This window comes from Mustela nivalis (genome assembly GCF_964662115.1).
Source record: "Mustela nivalis genome assembly, chromosome: 13".
NCBI lineage: Eukaryota > Metazoa > Chordata > Mammalia > Carnivora > Mustelidae > Mustela > Mustela nivalis.
Genome location: NC_139032.1, coordinates 10,090,391 through 10,109,623, shown reverse-complemented (window position 1 = coordinate 10,109,623; position 19,233 = coordinate 10,090,391). Strand labels below are relative to the sequence as shown.

The window sequence follows — 19,233 nt, the reverse complement described above, 5'->3', positions numbered from 1 at the left end:
GCCTGACATGGGGCTCCATCCCAGGACTCTGAGATCATGACTCTGAAATCAAGAGTCAGATGCTGAGCCACCCAGCCACCTTAGCCAACCAGGTGGTTTTCAAAGTGTCCTACCAAAAACCTCAGTTGTCTTTATGTAGCACAACTGCAGTGTCGTAGAATGAACTAGAGTTGCGGATTGTAAGTATTGTAACATCCCAGTGAGAACACTATTGCCTACAGGAAATCCCAGTTCTTTTTTTTTTTTTTTTTTAATTTACATCAGAGATCACAAGTAGGCAGAGAGAGGCAGGCAGAGAGAGAGGGGGAAGCAAGCTCCCTGCTGAGCAGAGAGCCCGAAGCGGGGCTCGATCCCAGGACCCTGAGATCATGACCCAAGCCAAAGGCAGAGGCTTTAACCCACTGAGCCACCCAGGCACCCCGGAAAATCCCAGCTCTTTATCTGGAAAGTCAAACAACAGTTTAACTACATTAAATGAAAGAAAGACATTTAGTCTGACAAGATGGTTTTCCCTAGGCCAGCTCCCATTCATTCTTCAGGGCACAGCTTAAATCTCACCTCCCCGGAGCCCTACTTGAGGGGAGCTCCCCCTGCTCGGCACTCCCAAATAGGTTCGTTCTCCGTAATACTGTTCAATGAACTCTATAGTGATTACAAATTTAATTTCAGTTTGTCTTCCCTACTAGATTCTCCTGTGTGCCAGCGTATCCTCAGCGCCCAGCAAGCTGACCGGCACATAGTAGGTGTTTGGTTAATATTCAGTGAATGGGGGCGCCTGGGTGGCTCAGTGGGTTGGAGCCTCTGCCTTCGGCTCAGGTCATGATCTTAGGGTCCTGGGATCGGGTCCCGCATGGGGTTCTCTACTCGGCGGAGAGCCTGCTTCCTCCTCTCTCTCTCTGCCGGCCTCTCTGCCTACTTGTGATCTCTGTCAAATAAACAAATAAAATCTTAAAAAAAAAAAATTCAGTGAATGGATGAAGGCGTGAATGAATCACGCTTCCGCTGTCTTCACCGTATTGTACTGAAGTAGGAAAGGGATATATATTTATTATGAGAATTTTTTTAACCTCACAACTTGCAACAGAAAAAGGATATTTTCACCCAGATTTCATCACAATATACATGTAATGACACCACCTCCCTCCCAAAACACTTCGGTCACTCCACAGAAGAAGACTGTTTCTAAGTACTATCTTTCGGATTCAACTGAACTCTGTAGGTGGGATCATGAGCATGACTGAAATGATTTCTTAAATTCCTCTTTGAGATGCACAGAGCACACTCCGGCAAGCGGCCTTGTGCAGGGATATGGTGTACACAACAGTCTCTCACTTGGTTCACAATCAGAATGTGATGAAAGTTGAAGGTTGACCAGTTAACTCTAAACTGAGAACTCAGTCCTTGGCACCTAGATTCTCCAATCAGTTGCCTTTAATGATGCCTCCAGAAACGAGGCTATGGTAACTTTCTCTCTCTCTGCTAACCAAGGGTTAGTAGTACGGCAGTATATATTAAAATGCCAAAGGCCAGACAGACTAAAACGTGATTTCAAGATTGCCAATTTACTTGCTTCATTATTTCTAAATACTGAAATTAAAAAGTGCAGACACCTTCCCGAGTATTAAAACAACTCTAAAAGCAAATTAACTTTGCAGCCAGTCTTCAAAGTGTGCTTTTTCTCTGAACTAATTTCAAATGGCCCTTTTTTCCAGGTTGAGGACAACATCAAAATGTTTCCACACAGCCTGCATAACTCGAAGAGGTATTAATAAGCTGAGAGCTGGCCTGACATAATCGAATTGGATTTGGTTTTCCACATCAGCTAACTGGTATGCTTTTATTTACATCAGGTTTTTTAATATCATCTGAACTGTTACTGGCAAATGACTTCAGCACTGGTGGAATTTCATGATTTTTGATCTTGTTAAATAGAAATACAGGCATGGGACCAGTCATGAGGAGAGACTCAGTTGCTTAAATTTTGCTGATGGTATCAAGTTTGTTCTCTTCAAAGCTAATTTTCAAAGTACAGGTCATGGTTCTGTCATCGATGCCCAGCCTAGTAGTACTTGATGCTGGTACCTGTGTCCTACCGTCCATCTTTCACACCACCAGGACTGGAGTATTCCTTCCATTGGGGCTGGAAGAGTCTCATAGCCATGAAACATTGAGTGGTGACTCTGGGAGATTTGGGCTACAAGGAGAAGATGGGGAGGATAATGATAAGAGGTAATCTGCTGCTGATGATATTCCTTGGGTTGTTGATGGTTAAGGAAGAGAAGAGAGTGCTTAGCACCATGGAAAATCTTGATGTTTATATAAGGGACTCATCCTTGAGGAAAGAGTAGGCCACCCATCAAGACTTAAGGAGCTGCCTGCCTTTCTCTCATCTTTTCCATCTTTTTACAAGGCATAAAGTGGGAACCTCTTGAATTAGTTGGCAACTGGGTCAAACAGATCCCTGCTCCCATAGGAGCTACTGGCTTACTTTTCCCACTCTTATTTGAAGAAGCCATCATTATTCATTCATGTGACTAGATTTTACCTGAAAATAAATAGTGACATACCCTCATGGGACAAGAGAGAATGAGCCGCAGGTGTTGAACCATGCCTCATTAAATTGCTATTTCTAAATCAGAATTCCTTGTGGGTCCTGCTTAATGGAAAACCACATCAGCTTTCCTTTTGGCACCCAACATCACAAAATGATCAGCCGCTTGGAGACAGCCACAGTAGATCCCATGTGACCTGGACAGGTCATGGGTAGGCCAATGGGGTCCCTGGGAATTCAAGTCAGGGGTGGAATACTTCAGAGGTCTTGCTCCTTAAGTGACCCCCAAGTGACCCCCACAGGGTCTCACAGACAGGACAGACTTTGCTGAACATTCCCACAGCCGTGAAGTGGATGGAGGGCAGGGCTTATCACTAGAACAGGATTTTAATTTCATTTCGGATGGAGGAACATTTCTTCTTTATCTCTGGAGATATATGTAAAACAGCTTTTTTTCCCACAGTCCCTTTCCGGACTCTAACCCCAAATCGAGGACAAAAAGGAGACTGAGCTGCCTTAAAAAACCTTTCCCTTTCTAGAGCAAAGTGGGTTGGAGGAGATGGGGGAGGAGCGGGCTCAGGGAAAGGAAAGAACCGTGACTTTGAATCAATTCACAGATGACTCAGAAACTGAGGAGCCATTCCCATGTCTTCACCCTGCAAAGCTGTATTTTGTTCAGTGTTGTTGTCCCTGTTTTTCTCATCATATATGGTCAGTAAATGTCAAAATCCTTCTTTCCCAAGGATGCTCTCTTAACCCAAGCTCTTCTAGTTAATCATTTATTAGTGGTTATTACATGTCAGGACTTCCCATGTATTATCGAATTCTCCCAAGGGCTGTATGAAGAAACCACAATGATTATTCCTATTTTCACAGATAAGGAAAGGCCTAGGGAGGTTGAGTAACTTCCTAAGATCACCCAGCAAGGAGGCGGCAGAACTGAATCAAACCCAAGACTTGCTGATCTCAAGCCTGTGCACTTGAACGCCTACCACACCCTTTCCTCAAACTGATATGCAGTCAGAGGAAGCAACTGATAATTCTGGAATATCAAATGGATACCAGCCACTGAGCCTGGGGCTTTATTGAACTTTCTCCTCACACCTTCTCTATAACCTATATGATAATTATTACCAATAGGCCATCTGCCTGCCCCAACAAGTTGAGAAAAGAAAGAATTAAATAATGTACCCAAAGTCACAAATCAAGGCAGGGACAAAGCCTTCAAACCTATGTCCTCTTGACTCCAACAAAATACAACCCTGGAGAGGCCATAGCAATCTACTTCCCACAGCAAACAGAGATGTTGCATTATTATGTTTCCTTTGGGTTTTACTAGGCAAGACATACTGTGTTTGTCTTTATAGATCAAGTCTCTTTCAACTTAATTGTAAAATAATACATAATTTAGTAGATTATTTTAAATTACAGTATTCTCTCACCAAAAAGATAATAACAAAGGTTGGCAAAAGCCTCATATGCTGCTGGGGAGAATGGAAAGCAGAGAAATCACTCTTGAAGACTATATGGCTGTTGCTTTAAAGGCTAGACCTAGAGTTACCATTAATCTAGCAATTCCACACCTAGCGTGGAATGATAATTGAAAACTGATGTCTGCTCAGAAACTTTACATGAATATTCACAGCAGCACTCTTCATAATAGTCAAAGAGTGGAAACAGCCCAGGGTGCCTCGGTGGCTCAGTCAGTTTAGTGGCTGACTCTTTTTTTTTTTTTAAGATTTTATTTATTTATTTGTCAGAGATAGAGGGAGAGAGAGCGAGTGAGCACAGGCAGACAGAGAGGCAGGCAGAGGCAGAGGGAGAAGCAGGCTCCCTGCCGAGCAAGGAGCCCGATATGGGACTCGATCCCAGGGCACTGGGATCATGACCTGAGCCGAAGGCAGCTGCTTAACCAGCTGAGCCACCCAGGCGTCCCAGTGGCTGACTCTTGATTTTGGCTCAGGTCATGACCTCAGGGTTCCGGGATGGTGACCCGTGTAGGGCTCCATGCTCAGCGGGGAATCTGCTTCAGGATTCTCTTTCCCTCTCCTTCTTTCCCTACCCCCACTCATGGACTCTCTCTTTCTCTAAAATAAATAAATACATCTTTTTTTTTTTTTAAGTGGAAATAGCCCAAGCATTCATGAACTTAAGAATGGACCAAAAAAATGAAGTCTATCCACACAATCGTTCCATTTAAGTGAAATATCCAGAATAGGCAAATCCAGAGAGACAGAAAGGAGGTCAAATCACCAGGGTTGGAAATGGAGATTCCAGCCAACAAGTGCATGTTGCTTTGGGGGATGACAAAAATGTTCTACAACTGACCATGGTAATGATGGCACAACTGTTTGAACATGCTAGAAACCACCAATGTGTGCACTTGGCATGGGTAAACTGGACGGTGTGTGAATGGTATCTCGATAAAGCTGTTATACCTTTATGTTAAAAATCTGCTCCAGGGGCGCCTGGGTAGCTCAGTCAATTAAGAGCCCAACTCATGAATTCAACCCAGGTCATGATTTCAGGGTCATGAGACCAGCCCCACGTCAGACTCCATGCTGTGTGTGAAGTCTGCTTAAGATTTTTCCCTCTCCTGGGGCGCCTGGGTGGCTCAGTGGGTTAAAGCCTCTGCTGTCAGCTCAGGTGATGATCTCAGGGTCCTGGGATCGAGCCCTGCATCAGGCTTTCTGCTCAGAGGGGGAGCCTGCTTCTCCACTCTCTCTCTGCCTGCCTCTCTGCCTACTTGTGATCTCTGTCTGTCAAATAAATAAATAAAATCTTCAAAAAAAAAAAAAAAAGATTTTCCTCTCCCTCTGCCCCTCGGCCCCCCACTTCTTCCTCTCTAAAAAATAAAAATGCCTCCCATGACAAATGCCAGTTATTATGCATTTGGTAGGCTCTCCAGAAATATCTCTTGAATGAAGGCACCGAAGTGCTTTATGGGTATTTAAAAATAATACACGTTCATTAAATTCAAATATGCCTTTTAGGAGTAGAAAGATGGTGCTTGCTTTGCAACGATGTCACCGAAGTGTGCCCAGACTCGACCATCCCTGGAACCGAGTGCTAATGACCCTGACTTCTCAAAAGCAGAGATGTCGCCTTGATGAAGGAAGTTTACCAACACACCCCCATTGCTGGAACTCCCCCTCCGCGCCAACAGGACCCAAAGCATGAACCATGTGTAACCTGCTGACGATGAGGATGACACTGAGGGTTAACTGTCCCCCCAAACCCTCAGTGAGCCAAGCCCAGAGCAGCGGAGCAGCTCCAGGACGACTGAGGACCGCAAGCTTGTAAACCGTCACTTAGGTCCCGGAATCTGAGAAGGTGAACAACCACCTTCCTTTGCTGCTAGAGGAATTCCCCAGAGCAGCTCCTGGGAGCATTTACTATTTATGGCCACATTTGAGCTAATATGAAAGAGTATGGAAAGAAAAAAAAAAAATAAGTTCCAGAGTAAAATTGGAAACCAATATTCAGGGTTGCAGGGGAGGGCACATGGAATAAATAGGGACTGAACTTGAGATCTAGCTGCGGAATTAGCCTGATGTGAACTGTTCAAAGAGCCAAGAAGAGAGGACATGGATGGGGAGTGCGCTGGGGAAGAAACAAGGTAGAGCGTCAGTGGATTTCACAGCAAAACAAATTAGCTTCACAGACAAGCTTCTCAGGAACAGACAGAGTCCAGACCCTAGCACTGACTAGATAATCTTTTCAGGGACTGGATTTCAAGCCTTCCTCACCAGGGAACAAAAACCTCCCAAGAATAAGTTAGAAAGCATGTGTTTTAGGAGCCCTGGATTTGCGAAATGTTTGGTCTGAGGCTCCTTTGCAAAATGGAAGTAGGGGTATGGTACAGAATTGGAAAGGATTCCTCTGAGGCGCCACGGCTCTGAGACATGATGGGGGGAGCTCCCGACTTCACACGTCTGGGGATTCACTAGCGTTATTTCGGTCTCATCTACGAAGACGCATCCTCGTGGGAAACAAAACCCAACGACAAGAAATGGAGGATGCACTCCCTGTGTGAAGGATTGCAGGGAGCTTTCCTGTCTTATTCGTTGGCTTTCTAAAACAGCGCTGTGAGGCCGATGTGTTACCAATGAGGAAGGAACCGTGGCTCAAAGAAATTGGGCCTCTTTCCTGAAGTCATGGAACGAGTAAGTGGGGCAGGGGGAAGACGTGCTTCTGAGTCTTCAAACTTCTTCGTCTTTAACTTTTTAAAAAGATTATTTATTTATTATTTGAGAGAGAGAGAGAGTGCAAGCAGGGGGAGGGGCAGAGGGAGAAGCAGGGAGAAGGATGCGGGACTCAATCCCAGGACCTTGAGAGCATGGCCTGAGCTGAAGGCAGGCACTGAACTGACTGAGTCCCCCAGACACCCCTGGCTCTTCAAACTTCTCAACCACTCTTATCTCCACTACCCTACAGCTTCCCAAAGTAAAGCGTTCATCAATGTCCCCAGCCACAGAAGGCCTTCTAGAATGAAAGACGAATGACTTTCCAACAGAGATGGAAGACCACCAGGAAACACCACAGACCAGAGGAGGATACCAACCAAATAATAGGAGGGCCTCAGGCTTTGGGACATCTGCAAGTCCGGGACTCTAAGAGAAGGACTATGTGTGAAATATTAGTCGAAATAAAAAGATCAGTAAATTCTGTTACATCTAGTCCCCCCCCCCCCAATCTGACAGCTTCCGATTTATTTTGTTGTCTGTTCTTGGTGAAGAGTGTACCAGAAGATAAGAATTTGGAGATTTTAGAACGGAGCTTTTCTTAACATTACTCGGTGTCTTATTTAAACTGTAAATATTGAAATGTGCTCCTAGACGGGTCAGTTCTTGCCATAGCCAATAAATACACAAAATCAAGAAGAAACACACTTTGTAATAGCTTTCAACTTCCCTTACACAATTCACATAGATGAGACCATGGCAGAAGTTGTTGATTTTGTCACTGACCTTTTGTAATCATTCTCCACCATAGATCTTCCTTTTGGGTTTTGTGGGACAAGTTTTCCCACTGTTTCTTCCCCTACAAACCCATCTGGCTAAGCTCCTATCATTCTCAATGACATAAGGTCATAAAAGGGGAAACTGCACCTGACAGGGATGCCAAGGAAAAAGAATATTTTGTCCTGGGAACCTTTTTCTGAATCTGTGATGAGCCCACAGGCTGCAAACATTTCAGAAGGAAATACTGGGTTTCTATCTATGTTTAGTATCGGCCTGTCAGTTACAAGCAGAAAGAATACTGGACAGACAGTCAGGGCGCTGTGTTCAAATGTGTCCTCTGCCAGGAATTAACCAGGTAGGTAAACTTCACTGAGGGCTTTCTTCTCTCCTGGGTGCGGGCTCTCATCTGACACATGAAGCGCTCACAGTAGACCAGCCCTACAGACTATTCCAGCTGTTGGACACTCTGACCCCTGGCTTTGCCCTTTCTAGTGATTTCCTAGCAAGTACCTGTTTCTTGGTCACTGTGCCGTCCACAGGGTCCACATATTCAAAGCAGTCTGTCTTTGCCACACTGTAGACGTGGTTGCCCACGGCGAACTGCTGGCCAACAAAGGACTTGTCTGTGACCAGGGCCTCCAGGTCCCTCATGATGTAATACGTCGTCTTGGGCTCTAGCCCCTCATAGTCAAACCTGGAGAGGGAAGGCAGGACACAGGGTGAAGGCAAACCTAGCCAGAGAGCCAGCCACAGGGCAGACCACTCAAGGTCATCTGAGCCTTGGTTTTGTTTTCCTGGAAGAAGAGCACAGAGAAGCGTCTCAGTAGGTCCCCATGCTCTCTTACCTGACCCACAGAACCCTGGCCCCATAGAGGAGCCCAAATGATCTTGTAAAAAGCACATGGAGTCAGGTCCTTTATTTTAAATCCTTCCCCAAGTGCCCATCAGTTGAGAACAAGACTGTAGCCACAGACCATAACCCACTGTGAGATCCGACCGCACCTACCCCTTGACTTTGTCCCACTCTCACGCTTGTTCCCTGATGTCCAGCCACACGGGCTTCCTCTCCAGTCCTCAGAGACACTTTGCCCTGTCCTGCCTTTGGGACTTTGCCATTGCTGTCTGTTCCCTCAACCTGGTATATTCTCTCTCCTTTTTTTAAAGTTTTTATTTATTTATTTGAGAAAGAGAGCATTATGAGGTGAGTGGCAGATTGCAGGGGAGAAGCAGGCTTCCCACTGACCAGGGAGCCCGGGCTGGGGATCCATCCCAGGACTCAACCTGGTAGATGCTTCCCCATGACCACGCACATACCTGGCATATTCTCTTCTGTCACTTTTCCAGCTCTGTGTCACCTCCAGAAGTGACCTTCTCTGACCCTCTATTCAAGACTTTTCCCTCATCTCTCCCTCTCTCACATCACTCTTGACATTTTCTTGTGGTACTTATCCCAATCCGTATTTACTTTGTTTGTGTATTTGTTTATTTATTTCTTATCTGCCTTTGCCGCCATGAACCACAAGCTCCGGGAGGCCAGAGACCTTCTCCGTTTCGTTCTCTGCTGCTTCTAGTAAGTGTTTACTAAGCAGTGGGTTGAAAGATGGGAGCAAGGGAAGGGAGGGAGGAAGGAAGGGGAGAGAGGAATCAAGGGAGGTGAAGAAAGAAGGAGGAAGAGACCTCAACATACCATAAAACTCTCTTGGAAACTTGGAAGAAATATCCCAATTGTTCCATTAAAAAAAAAGTCCTCCTAGCCAAGAACATCAAATGTAACAATGGGGCTGGGAGGTGATTGGAAAAAGGAAAAAAAAAAAAAAAAGACTAAAAATAACACCTCTCTCATTTGTTCTTGTTGGGCTTAAATACCATAATGCATATCGAGAGATGCCAGACACCATTGCTTAAAATTATTAATGGATTTTATTCTTGGTCACTATCACAAAGGAACTGGAGTCTTCCCCTGTGTCAGATAGTATCAACCGAGACCAAATGGCAAGCCCAGGGGGCGCTGTTAAAGAAGGAAGCCCTTGAGGGGCAGCTGGGCCCACATGGCTCACATGTGGTGAGATCTCACACTGGGCTCTGTGTGACACAGGGACAAGATGTGGGCTCCCAGCCCGCTGAAAGAAGGAAGACTTGAATCACTGCTACTTCTTCTTCACCCGAGATCTTTTAAGACTTTGAGTAAACATCAGGGTATTAGCCAAAATGGAAAACATGGAATGATGCCATTTCTAGTAGTGGGTCCCCTGTCCCTGTATCTCTGTCTTGTAAACTCTCCCTCCAACACAGATGTGCCCTCCCCAGCCTCAGAAAGAAAACGACTGGGAACTCTTTCAGAGCATTGGAGGCAGTGGATGAGTTCTGAGCCTAGAATCTCTTTAAAGATAGTCTTTTGGGGGAAGATCAAGACCCAACCAAGCAGAGAGGGGTAGAAGGATGGGCTAAGGGTTTATTAGGATATGGAGGGGGCAGTGAAAGAGATGCAGAAGTTGGGGAAATCCACAGACAGGACACATCACATTCGGTCTATTGTCAAGCCTGCCCAAATGCTTCTCTTCATACCCAAGCAGACTCTGGCACAGAACCCCCACTTTGCTACCGCAAACCACCCCCTCTGACCACCACAACCCACACTTTCAAGGGAGGAAATATTTCTCTCCTTTTTTTTTTTTTAAATTAATTACTTTTATTAACATATAATGTATTTTTGCCCCAGGGGTACAGGTCTGTGAATCATCAGGCTTACACATTTCATAGCACTCACCATAGCACATACAAGGGAGGAAATTTTTCAATGGGGAGTTCCTTCTGGGGTCCATTCACACAGGGAAAATCATATGGGTTCCCAGATACAACTTCAGGTTCAGAAACAGTTAACCAAAACTGTTGGATTATCTCCTCCCCACCACAAAGAACAGGCTAGAAGTCTTTTTATTTCACAAGGATCTCTCAACCTGTATCTGCTGGAGGCTGAAAAAAGTGTTAACCATTCATTCTACCTACTCTCTCTTCCTTTTTTCTTTATCTCTGTGATCTTTTTGGACAGAAATCTGAAATGTAAATCAATGTTCTACAAGAATTTAAATTGCCATTGCATTATATTCTGTAATACCATATTTGCTATGAAAAAAGTAATTATCCTCTAAGCTCTTGGCCACAGAAAAAATGAACTATATTCTAAATACAGTCATCATAACACCATGTCCTCAAAACACTGGCAGAAAGTTAGATAATCATTGCACAAATTATGAGGAACACATCCTTAACTCAAAGGGATCTCACTAAGCCAGAGGTTGGAGATCATAACATATTTTTATCAGGTTGGACTTTTTTTTGGAACAGCTTTGTGCAATGGAATTACTTCCCAGGTATGCCAAAAAGGCCCACAAGAATCGGGATTTTTGGGGCACTTGTGAGAAATACTCAGTATAACAAATGCCCAATTTGCCTTGAGAGTAACTGCCTTGTTTATGAAACAAGGTACCATTTGAGGTGGTTTTCAGGAAACTGCAACCTCTGTCTTCTTGTCTAAACAGGAAAAAAGACTATTATGGCCGTGTCAACATTTCCCAGAGCCCTCTAATCTTTTTGACGGCAATGAGGCCTCTCACAGGCTTTCTTATTCTCTGATATTTATCTAAGTAAATGACTTGTTAAGAGAAAAAACAATCACCTTATAAGGGAAGTCTAAAGCTTTCTTTCTGTTCCTTAAGCTCTTGAAACATAACCAAACATCCAAAGTAGTTAACTATTTGTAAACAAAGCAAAGAAGCCACCATACTGTTTTCCATACATAGAGAGTCTCTGAGGCTACCCAAACGTTCCCTTGCCCCATCCCCAGTTTCTCCACTGTTAATGTCCTCCACTGTTAAGCGGCCATCACTTCTCCCCCAAATCCGTGGCTTGGTACTTGGAACACAAACTTAGCATACCCAGGTACACCTAGCGGGCAACCAGGCAGGCAGAAGACTCTGCTCCCTCACTTACTTCACAAACAAGAAATGACATAGATAGACCCCCCCCCCACCCAATCCTGAGCTCTTAATCACTGACCTTTGCCCCTGCTCTCTCCCAGGGTAACAGTTCCCTCTTCTGCATCTCCTTTTACAGGGACAAAACTTTAGCCAAATCTGGGGCTCCTGAACCATGTGGCCCCCTTCAGAGGGCACCTTAGACATTGTTCGACCCTTAGCGAGCACGGAAGATGGAGGGAAGAGAGGATTACGAAAGCAATCCGACCTATCAGTTTTGTCTCTGCTTCCATTCTTTGATAATTATGGTTGGAGGACTAAGAAGGAGAGCCCCTGATTAGACGATCCAACTCTCCTGGACAACAAAGGACTTTTAAGGTTCTGCAGTTCAGAGTCCCTCTTGGAACAGATGCTCATCTGACAGGCACGGGTGAAGAGATGACAGAGGAAAGTCTCTAGGGGAGGGGAAATTTCTGCCTTCTGGTTTGGATGCCCTTGACAGGTCGCCCAAATGCCTATCAGGAGCTCCAGCCCCTGGGTTCCTCAGATCATCCTGAAAGCTGCCTCCTTCTTAAGGTTCTAGCCCACCACTTTTCTCTAAGAACAGTTCCCCAGGGACCCCTCACTCCTCACCTGCAATAATAGTGGCGGCCAAATTTGGCCCAGTGATCTCGGACGATTTCCTCCACACTCTGCTTTCGCGCAGCCAGAATGGAAAGCCAGACCAAGACAGCCCAGAGGCCATCCTTTTCGCGGAGGTGATCAGAGCCTAAAGAAGAAAGAAGAATTCTGCTGAGGAATTGTTCCTGGGGGTGGGGGGAATAAAAGCCAAATGAACCACGAAGACCAGTTAGCAACTGAGTATTGAAATGGTTGCCTATATTTACCTATTGTGATAAATACATGTCCCATAGTATACTGGCATTTTTGAAAAAATCCAACTGAAATTCAAATAGTACAAAATAACATCAAGAAATAAAATACAATCCTGGAATTTGTTGAAAGTACCAAAGAGCTAAGCTGACACCACATTTGCCCAATGTTATCATTCATTCAGTCAATAATTTTTTATCTTTACAATATACCAAGCACTGGTCAAGGAGCTAGGGATAGAGCACTGAATAAGACAACTCTTTATTCATAAAGCTTGAATTTGAGGAGGTAGAGACAGGCAACAGAAAAGTAGACGAGAGAACAAGATGCATTAAATAAGGACAAGGGCTATGAAAAAAGTCACAGAGTATGACAGCAGCAAAAACTATATTACCTAGAGTAGTATAGTTTGTCTACAGAAGGGCTAGTGGTGGCTTTCCCAAAAGACATGTTCACCCAGCACCTGTGACCGTGACCTTAGCAGGGGAAACAGTCTTGCAGATACAATTAAGGATCTTGAGGTGAGAGCATCCTAGGTTACTCAGGCAGACCTTAAATCCAATGACAAGTGTTCCTCAAAGGAGAGGAGAAGATACGGAAAGGAGAAATATAGAGGAACAGGTGACATAAAGACAGAGACAGAGACTGAGACTGGCATTGCTGTCACCAGTGAGGAACACAGGGAGCTACCCAAAGTGGAAAGAGGCAAGGAAGGGCTCTCCCCTGGAGCCTTCAGAGGAAGGATGACCCTGCCAACACCTTGATTTTGGTTTTGTGGAACACATTCTTGTTGTTTTAAGCCCCCACCCCCACCCCAGGTTTACTGTGATTTGTTGTGGCAGCCTTAGGAGAGGAGTACAGGTTGTCATGGTCAGCTCCACTGAGATGATGACATCTGAGCTGCCATGCAGGAAGGAGTCGGCCACGCTGAGATGTGGACACGAAGCCTTCCAAACCAAGGGACAGCAACCACAAAGTCCCCCATGCAGGAATCAACTGGGTAACTCTACCCTACAGCAGGTAGAAAGACAGGCAGTTCATGTCGTGGCATTCACAGGAATGCCAAAAGCCCACTGAACAGGTCGGTTTCTTTGCAAAAAAGAACCAGAAGGAAATGCAAGAGGCCCACTTAAGTACCTGTCTCCTGGCCGGTTCCAAGCTCTCTCTGAAGTGAAGAGGGCCCAGAATCCAAGGCACTTGTAACAGAGTAAGGAACACGGTGACAGGAAAAGCATGGGAAGGCTTTGGAATGAGGGTTTGAAACCAAACTCCTGCTACCTCTTGCACGTGTGACAAGTTGCTGCACAGTTATTAAGGTTTCTGAGCCTCAACTTCTCATCTGTACAATGAGGACACCAACACCAATCTCGTGGGGTTGTCCTATCAATTTAATCAAGTCCAGAGGGCAGGCTCTTGGGTCAGGTTGTTCACATTCAAGTGCTGGCTCAACACTTCTCTTTGCGGGACTGGCTGTTCTTGTCCGCAACATAGGGACAAGGATGGCTCCCACCCCGCGGGGTCACTGTCAGAATGTATTGGTCATTCACACAATGCACCAACATGGTGCTGATTCCTTAAGACACCCTTTAAGGCAGATTGTTCTCAGTTATTCCTATACTGTAATCCTCTGACACTGGCAATAACCATATTGTAGGAATGGCAACTGGGACCAGGGGCTAGACCAATGAATGCTTCTTGCAATAGAGCCGTGAGAATGGACGAGGACGCTTTGGTTTCAGGGCTATGAAACATACATAGAAAATCGAAAAGGGAGACCCAATGTCTCAAAGCTCTTGAAACCTTGAAAATGGGATGAAATAATACTTAAGTTAAACATTTTTGACAACCTCTCAATGAAGCTATGAGCCATTTACTGTTACATTTATGGTGTTAAATGTTAAGTGCTTTTCCTTGAAAAGGAAAACATACAACCTTGAGAGGGCAGTGAAGATATTTAAAAGGAAAAACAATCAGTGTTTGGTTCTCCTTCTGCACTGATCAATGATGTGCTGATGACACTTTCAGACGTCTGGTTGCCTCTCCAGGTTGAGAGGACCCCAGACGTTAATCATCACACCATGGGGTGACTCTTGTCTTATCCAGCGAACTCTTCGCACGGCTACAAAAATGGAAGAAGTTTGGAAGATGCTGGGCTGGCTCTATGGCTGAGTGCCAAAATAACAAGTCTAGGAAACCCTGCCCAGTGGGATAATTTCAAAACCTTTAGTCCTTTTATAGCTGAAAAATTACTTTTATTTACTGGCTAGAGAAAAATACTCTTTTGTTTTAAAACATGGGCTTTGCATACCTTGCATTTCCAGCCGGATTACATTACCTGGGGATAGAACCATTAGAGGTTATTAACTCTGTGAAAGAAGATGGCATAATTTAGTGGGAGAAGAGACATGAAGTTCTTTTAGCAAGATTAAAAAAAAAAAAAAAAACACCTCGCCCATTTGTCACCAACTCGACAGTGGATTTTGACATTGGTTTGGATACACTTGCCTACAAGTTAAACATCTGCAAAAATTCATAAGGGGAAATGATCTAGTAAAATGAATTGTGCTTTTTACAGCTTTCTGAGGTGGGAATGGGGACAATGATGGATGTCGCATTTACACACACGATTCCCCTGGATGCTCATGGAATGCTTTGGAGAGGGTTTTGGGGATACAACCCTCCTTCTCCAAAGCAAATGAACTATCATGCCATATCAGTGACAGGTACATTAAATAAGAAACGCAGAAAATACAAAGGTATGAAATGGTTTTCTGAAACCCCACCATAAACAGAGTAAAAACAGAGGGAAGAACTATTCACATTATAGATGATAAGGCTTAACACACTACATATTTATAAATATTTTATGAGTCAATGAGAAAAAGAGATACCCCAATAGAGAACTGTGGAAGGGTAGAAATGAGCAATTTCGCAAGAGAAAAATATTAAGAGTTCAAAACATTTGGACAGATGTTCAGTCTCATTGCGGTCAAGTCCATTAAATGGGATGATATTTGGAAACTGCCAATTAGCAGAGGTCAGGGGAAGGGGAATACTGAGTACCAGTGTTAGTATAAATGTGTGGTTTAATACCATAATTTGGCAAAAATAATCGATAGTCTTAAGGTTTCACCCAGGTTTGGACTCAGCTATCCTTCTTTTTAACCTTTAGCCTAAGGACGTTTTACTAAAGTAGCTAAGAGATGAGAGGAAAATTGGACAAATACATGCTAATCATTACACATCAGGATAATTGTGGAAAATCCATCCAAAAGCTTGTTTAGATGTTTTCATGAATGGAACAATTAAGCTTACCAAGGAAGTATATTCAGTATATTTTTGGAGCAAAATATAGGTAAGATATGTTTGTATGTATGTGCACAGATAAACAACAGGAGGACCACCCCACCCTTAACAATATCTCGGAAATGGTAGAACAGCAGGTGTTTTCTTCTTCTGCCCTATTTCCAGAAGAAAGATATATTTTTTTCATTATAAGACAAAAAGTCTTCAGTGGTGTGTAGAAAGTCATATCTGAGGACATTCAATTCCATTTACCAAAGAGCTGGTTGGGATAGTAAACAGATCACTACCACTTATGAATGGGTGATGGACTTTGAACTATCAGTCATCCCATAGGGACTGAATATGACCCCCCTCCCTGTGGGTCTCGCAGATCTTGGGATTAGGATCAGGAATATCCCGGAAGGTTTTAGAGACTAACAGAAGTTGAGGATGGGGAAGAAGGCGTGCAGCTGAGCTGTCAGCACTGGCCTTGGAGGAAGTTGGGGATGCTTATTTTGTAGCCTACCTTTAGCTTCACAACAAAATGGATTAAAAAGTATGGGGAGTCTCCTCTACTCCAGTCCTCACACAAAGACAACTTCCCCCACTATTAACAGTCCCCAGTGCAGGAGGACATTTATTATAAGTGTTGAACCTACACTGACACACGATTATCACCTGAAGTCCATAGTTTATCCTTGGGTTCCCTCTTGGTATGCAGTCAAGGGTTTGGACAAACATGACAAACTACTAATCTTTTTGCCATCTTCATAGTTATGCCTTATCCAGACTACTTACTCCAGTAAGATTATTGGCCTCATGGAAGATAAGGGGGAAATAAAGAGCATACTCGGTCTCAAAGTGATTTCCTTCTCATGGAAATTCCAGCATGGGCAAATCAACTCAATAAAACATGAACACAATCAAGTCATCTCAGCTGAGACTCAGATCAGGAACGTCTGAACTTGTCAATTAGGAAAACAGATATCACTGTGCACCTTTTGCAGGCCCCAAGCTGGAACAAGAATTATGATTCTCAATCCAGGCTGCATATCAGAGTCACCTGAAGAACTTACAAGAATTCCAAATATCAGTGCAAGGCCTTACTCCTGACCATTAAAACAAGAATTTTTGGCAATGGGATACGGACATTGGTATTTTTTTTTTTAAAGTTCTTCAAGTGATTCTCATGGGCCGCTGGGGTTGAGAGCCACTGCATTAGGAGAAGAATAATCAAAAGAGGTCCATGTTGGGGGCAGATGGCTTCTTTTTGTCCAAATCTGACCTCTTCTTTTTGTCCAAATTTGTTGCTAAATGAAAGTGGCCACTAGTCTCCAGTTTGGTGGATGCCACAGGTCCTGCTTGCGTGGGTGGCTCCTGCTGGAGTCGGTGTCAGGATTATGCTCTCTCCACGCCCTTTCTGTCTGGAAAACTTGGGAGGATTTTACCAACTCTGGGGTAACGAGCTCATCCCAGTTTAACCTGGGACCTTCCCAATTATAGCAGTAAATGCCCCCCCCCCCCATAACTAAGAAAACCTCTCAGTCCCCAGCATGCCAGGATGCGTGATCATCTAAAAAGAAGGGCCACTCCCTCGAATAGGCCCCTGATGGTTTTTAGGATTCGTGCATGTTCAATGCACATAGTAGCACCACCATTCCTGGAACCGGAAGTGACAGGAGCTATACATACTTGCTCTCGGAGGGGGATTACAAAGCGAGATAAATTCCGTTCTTAGAAGATGAGCAGGAAGGTACCAGACACTAGACTCAGTATCTCACACATCCCCATGTATTCAATCACCCAATTTACACAACAGTATAGCTCCTTTGACAAAGAAGAGACTGTGGCTAGACCATTTTGTATGCGGTCACACAGCCATGAAGTGGTGAAAACAGGCTTCGAACCTGGGCATGGGTTAGCTCTGACATGGGTGGACTATGCTACTTCCAGCAAGCCCAGGAACCACAGTGGTCCCCAGGGGCTGCAAGGATGACAGAGAAAATGGCCCAGGGAGCTGAGGCAACCCTCCTGAAGATGTGGGTCACAAAGGCGGTCTTCCTCCTTTGCACACAAGATGGTCAGAAAAGTTGCCGATTTCTCTTTGCTTCTCTTCTCAGATCAATTTAACCTCAGATCATTTACAAATGCAGTTTTCTACTAGTCTGCACTGAAAGTCTCCCCATCCTCTTTTCGTCCACTCAAGACAAGGATTTGTCTTTTGTAAATAGTGGAGTTCGAAGGGAAACATGTGAGACAGCCCTTTCAGGGGACTCGGAGATTTGAAAACATGCTATAGAAATAGTGACAGGTTGGTTTGGGGGTTTTGTGTTTTTCATGCCTCAAATCACTTATGTTCAGCTTTCAAAATCTTGCCCAAAAGCAAGGTGCATGGAAAGACTGCCGCTTTTCCATGCTCAAAAATTAAGCTTTTTAAAAACAAATGTCCTAGTCATCAAAAGAAGTGAAATCTTGCCATTTGCAACATCGTGGATGGAACTAGAGGGTATTATGCTAAGTGAAATAAGAGAAAAGACAATTATATGATCTCCCCGATATGAGGAAGTTGAGAGGCAATGGGGGAGGGGATTGGGGGGTAGGAAAAGAATAAATGAAACAAGATGGGATCGGGAGGGAGACAAACCATAAGAGACTCTTAATCTTACAAAACAAACTGAGGCTTGTCAGGGGGAGAGGGGTAGGGAGAGGGTGGTTGGGTTATGGACATTGGGGAATGTATATGCTATGGTGAGTGCTATGAAGTGTGTAAACCTGGCGATTCACAGACCTGTACCCCTTGGGGCTAATAATACGTTATATGTTAATAAAAAAATAAAAAATTATTTTAAAAAAACTCAAAAAACAAATGCCCTAAAACTTTCACGAATTGGAGAACAAATTTATTCCACGTATCAGCAGGTCAGGATCTATGTAACTGGTATATAAGAGACAGCTGTCAGCTCAGAAAGGTAGGATGGCTGCAACTGACCAATGACCGGTGCTGTGGCCATTATGGATCCCAGTGAATAATAACACGTGGCAATAAATTTCATGATGACATTGATGATGATAACGATGATGATGACGGTGCTTGACACCAATATCCTATAGGGCATTTGGCTAATACGGCCACACCCAATAAGCTCCATGAGGGAAAGAACTGTGTCTGAAATTACTCATCACTCTCTCTTGGCTCTGGTTCATAGAAGGCGTGCAGGAAATATTCACTGAATAATGACATCAAATCAATGACTGAGTGAAACTTGTATATAGCTTGATCTAATTCACTGGACTCACTCCTCAGTGAGAGTAGCTAGCTGGCTAGACGTCACCTGGAATGTTACATTGGAAAAAATGTTACAGATCATCCCACTGAATATTCACCTTACAAATGAGGAAACTGAGGCCCAGAGAAGTTAAGCAATCTCTGCAAGGTGGTTCAGCCTTTCAGAGGAGGAGTCAAGACTGGAGCCAGGTCTGTCAAATCCTGGCGCTGTGCTGTTTATGTGACACCATTCTCCCAAGTCCCTTGGCATTCGTTCCACCCTCATCTAAAAGAATCACCACAGAGGAGTAAAAGACCCCT

The 19,233-nt window shown here is 44.2% G+C and overlaps 1 protein-coding gene across 1 annotated transcript in view; it reads right to left on the bottom strand.

Annotated features, from left to right (window-relative positions):
• LOC309846981 (phosphoglucomutase-like protein 5) overlaps positions 1–19,233 on the bottom strand; it is an 80,999-nt gene that overhangs the window by 46,917 nt on the left and 14,849 nt on the right. Inside the window, exons 3-4 of the mRNA XM_082696674.1 lie at positions 12,123–12,258; positions 8,026–8,209 (exon numbers count right to left, since the gene is read on the bottom strand). Of these exons, the coding sequence (XP_082552800.1) occupies positions 8,026–8,209; positions 12,123–12,258 (320 nt within the window). The remainder of the gene's footprint in view (positions 1–8,025; positions 8,210–12,122; positions 12,259–19,233) is intronic.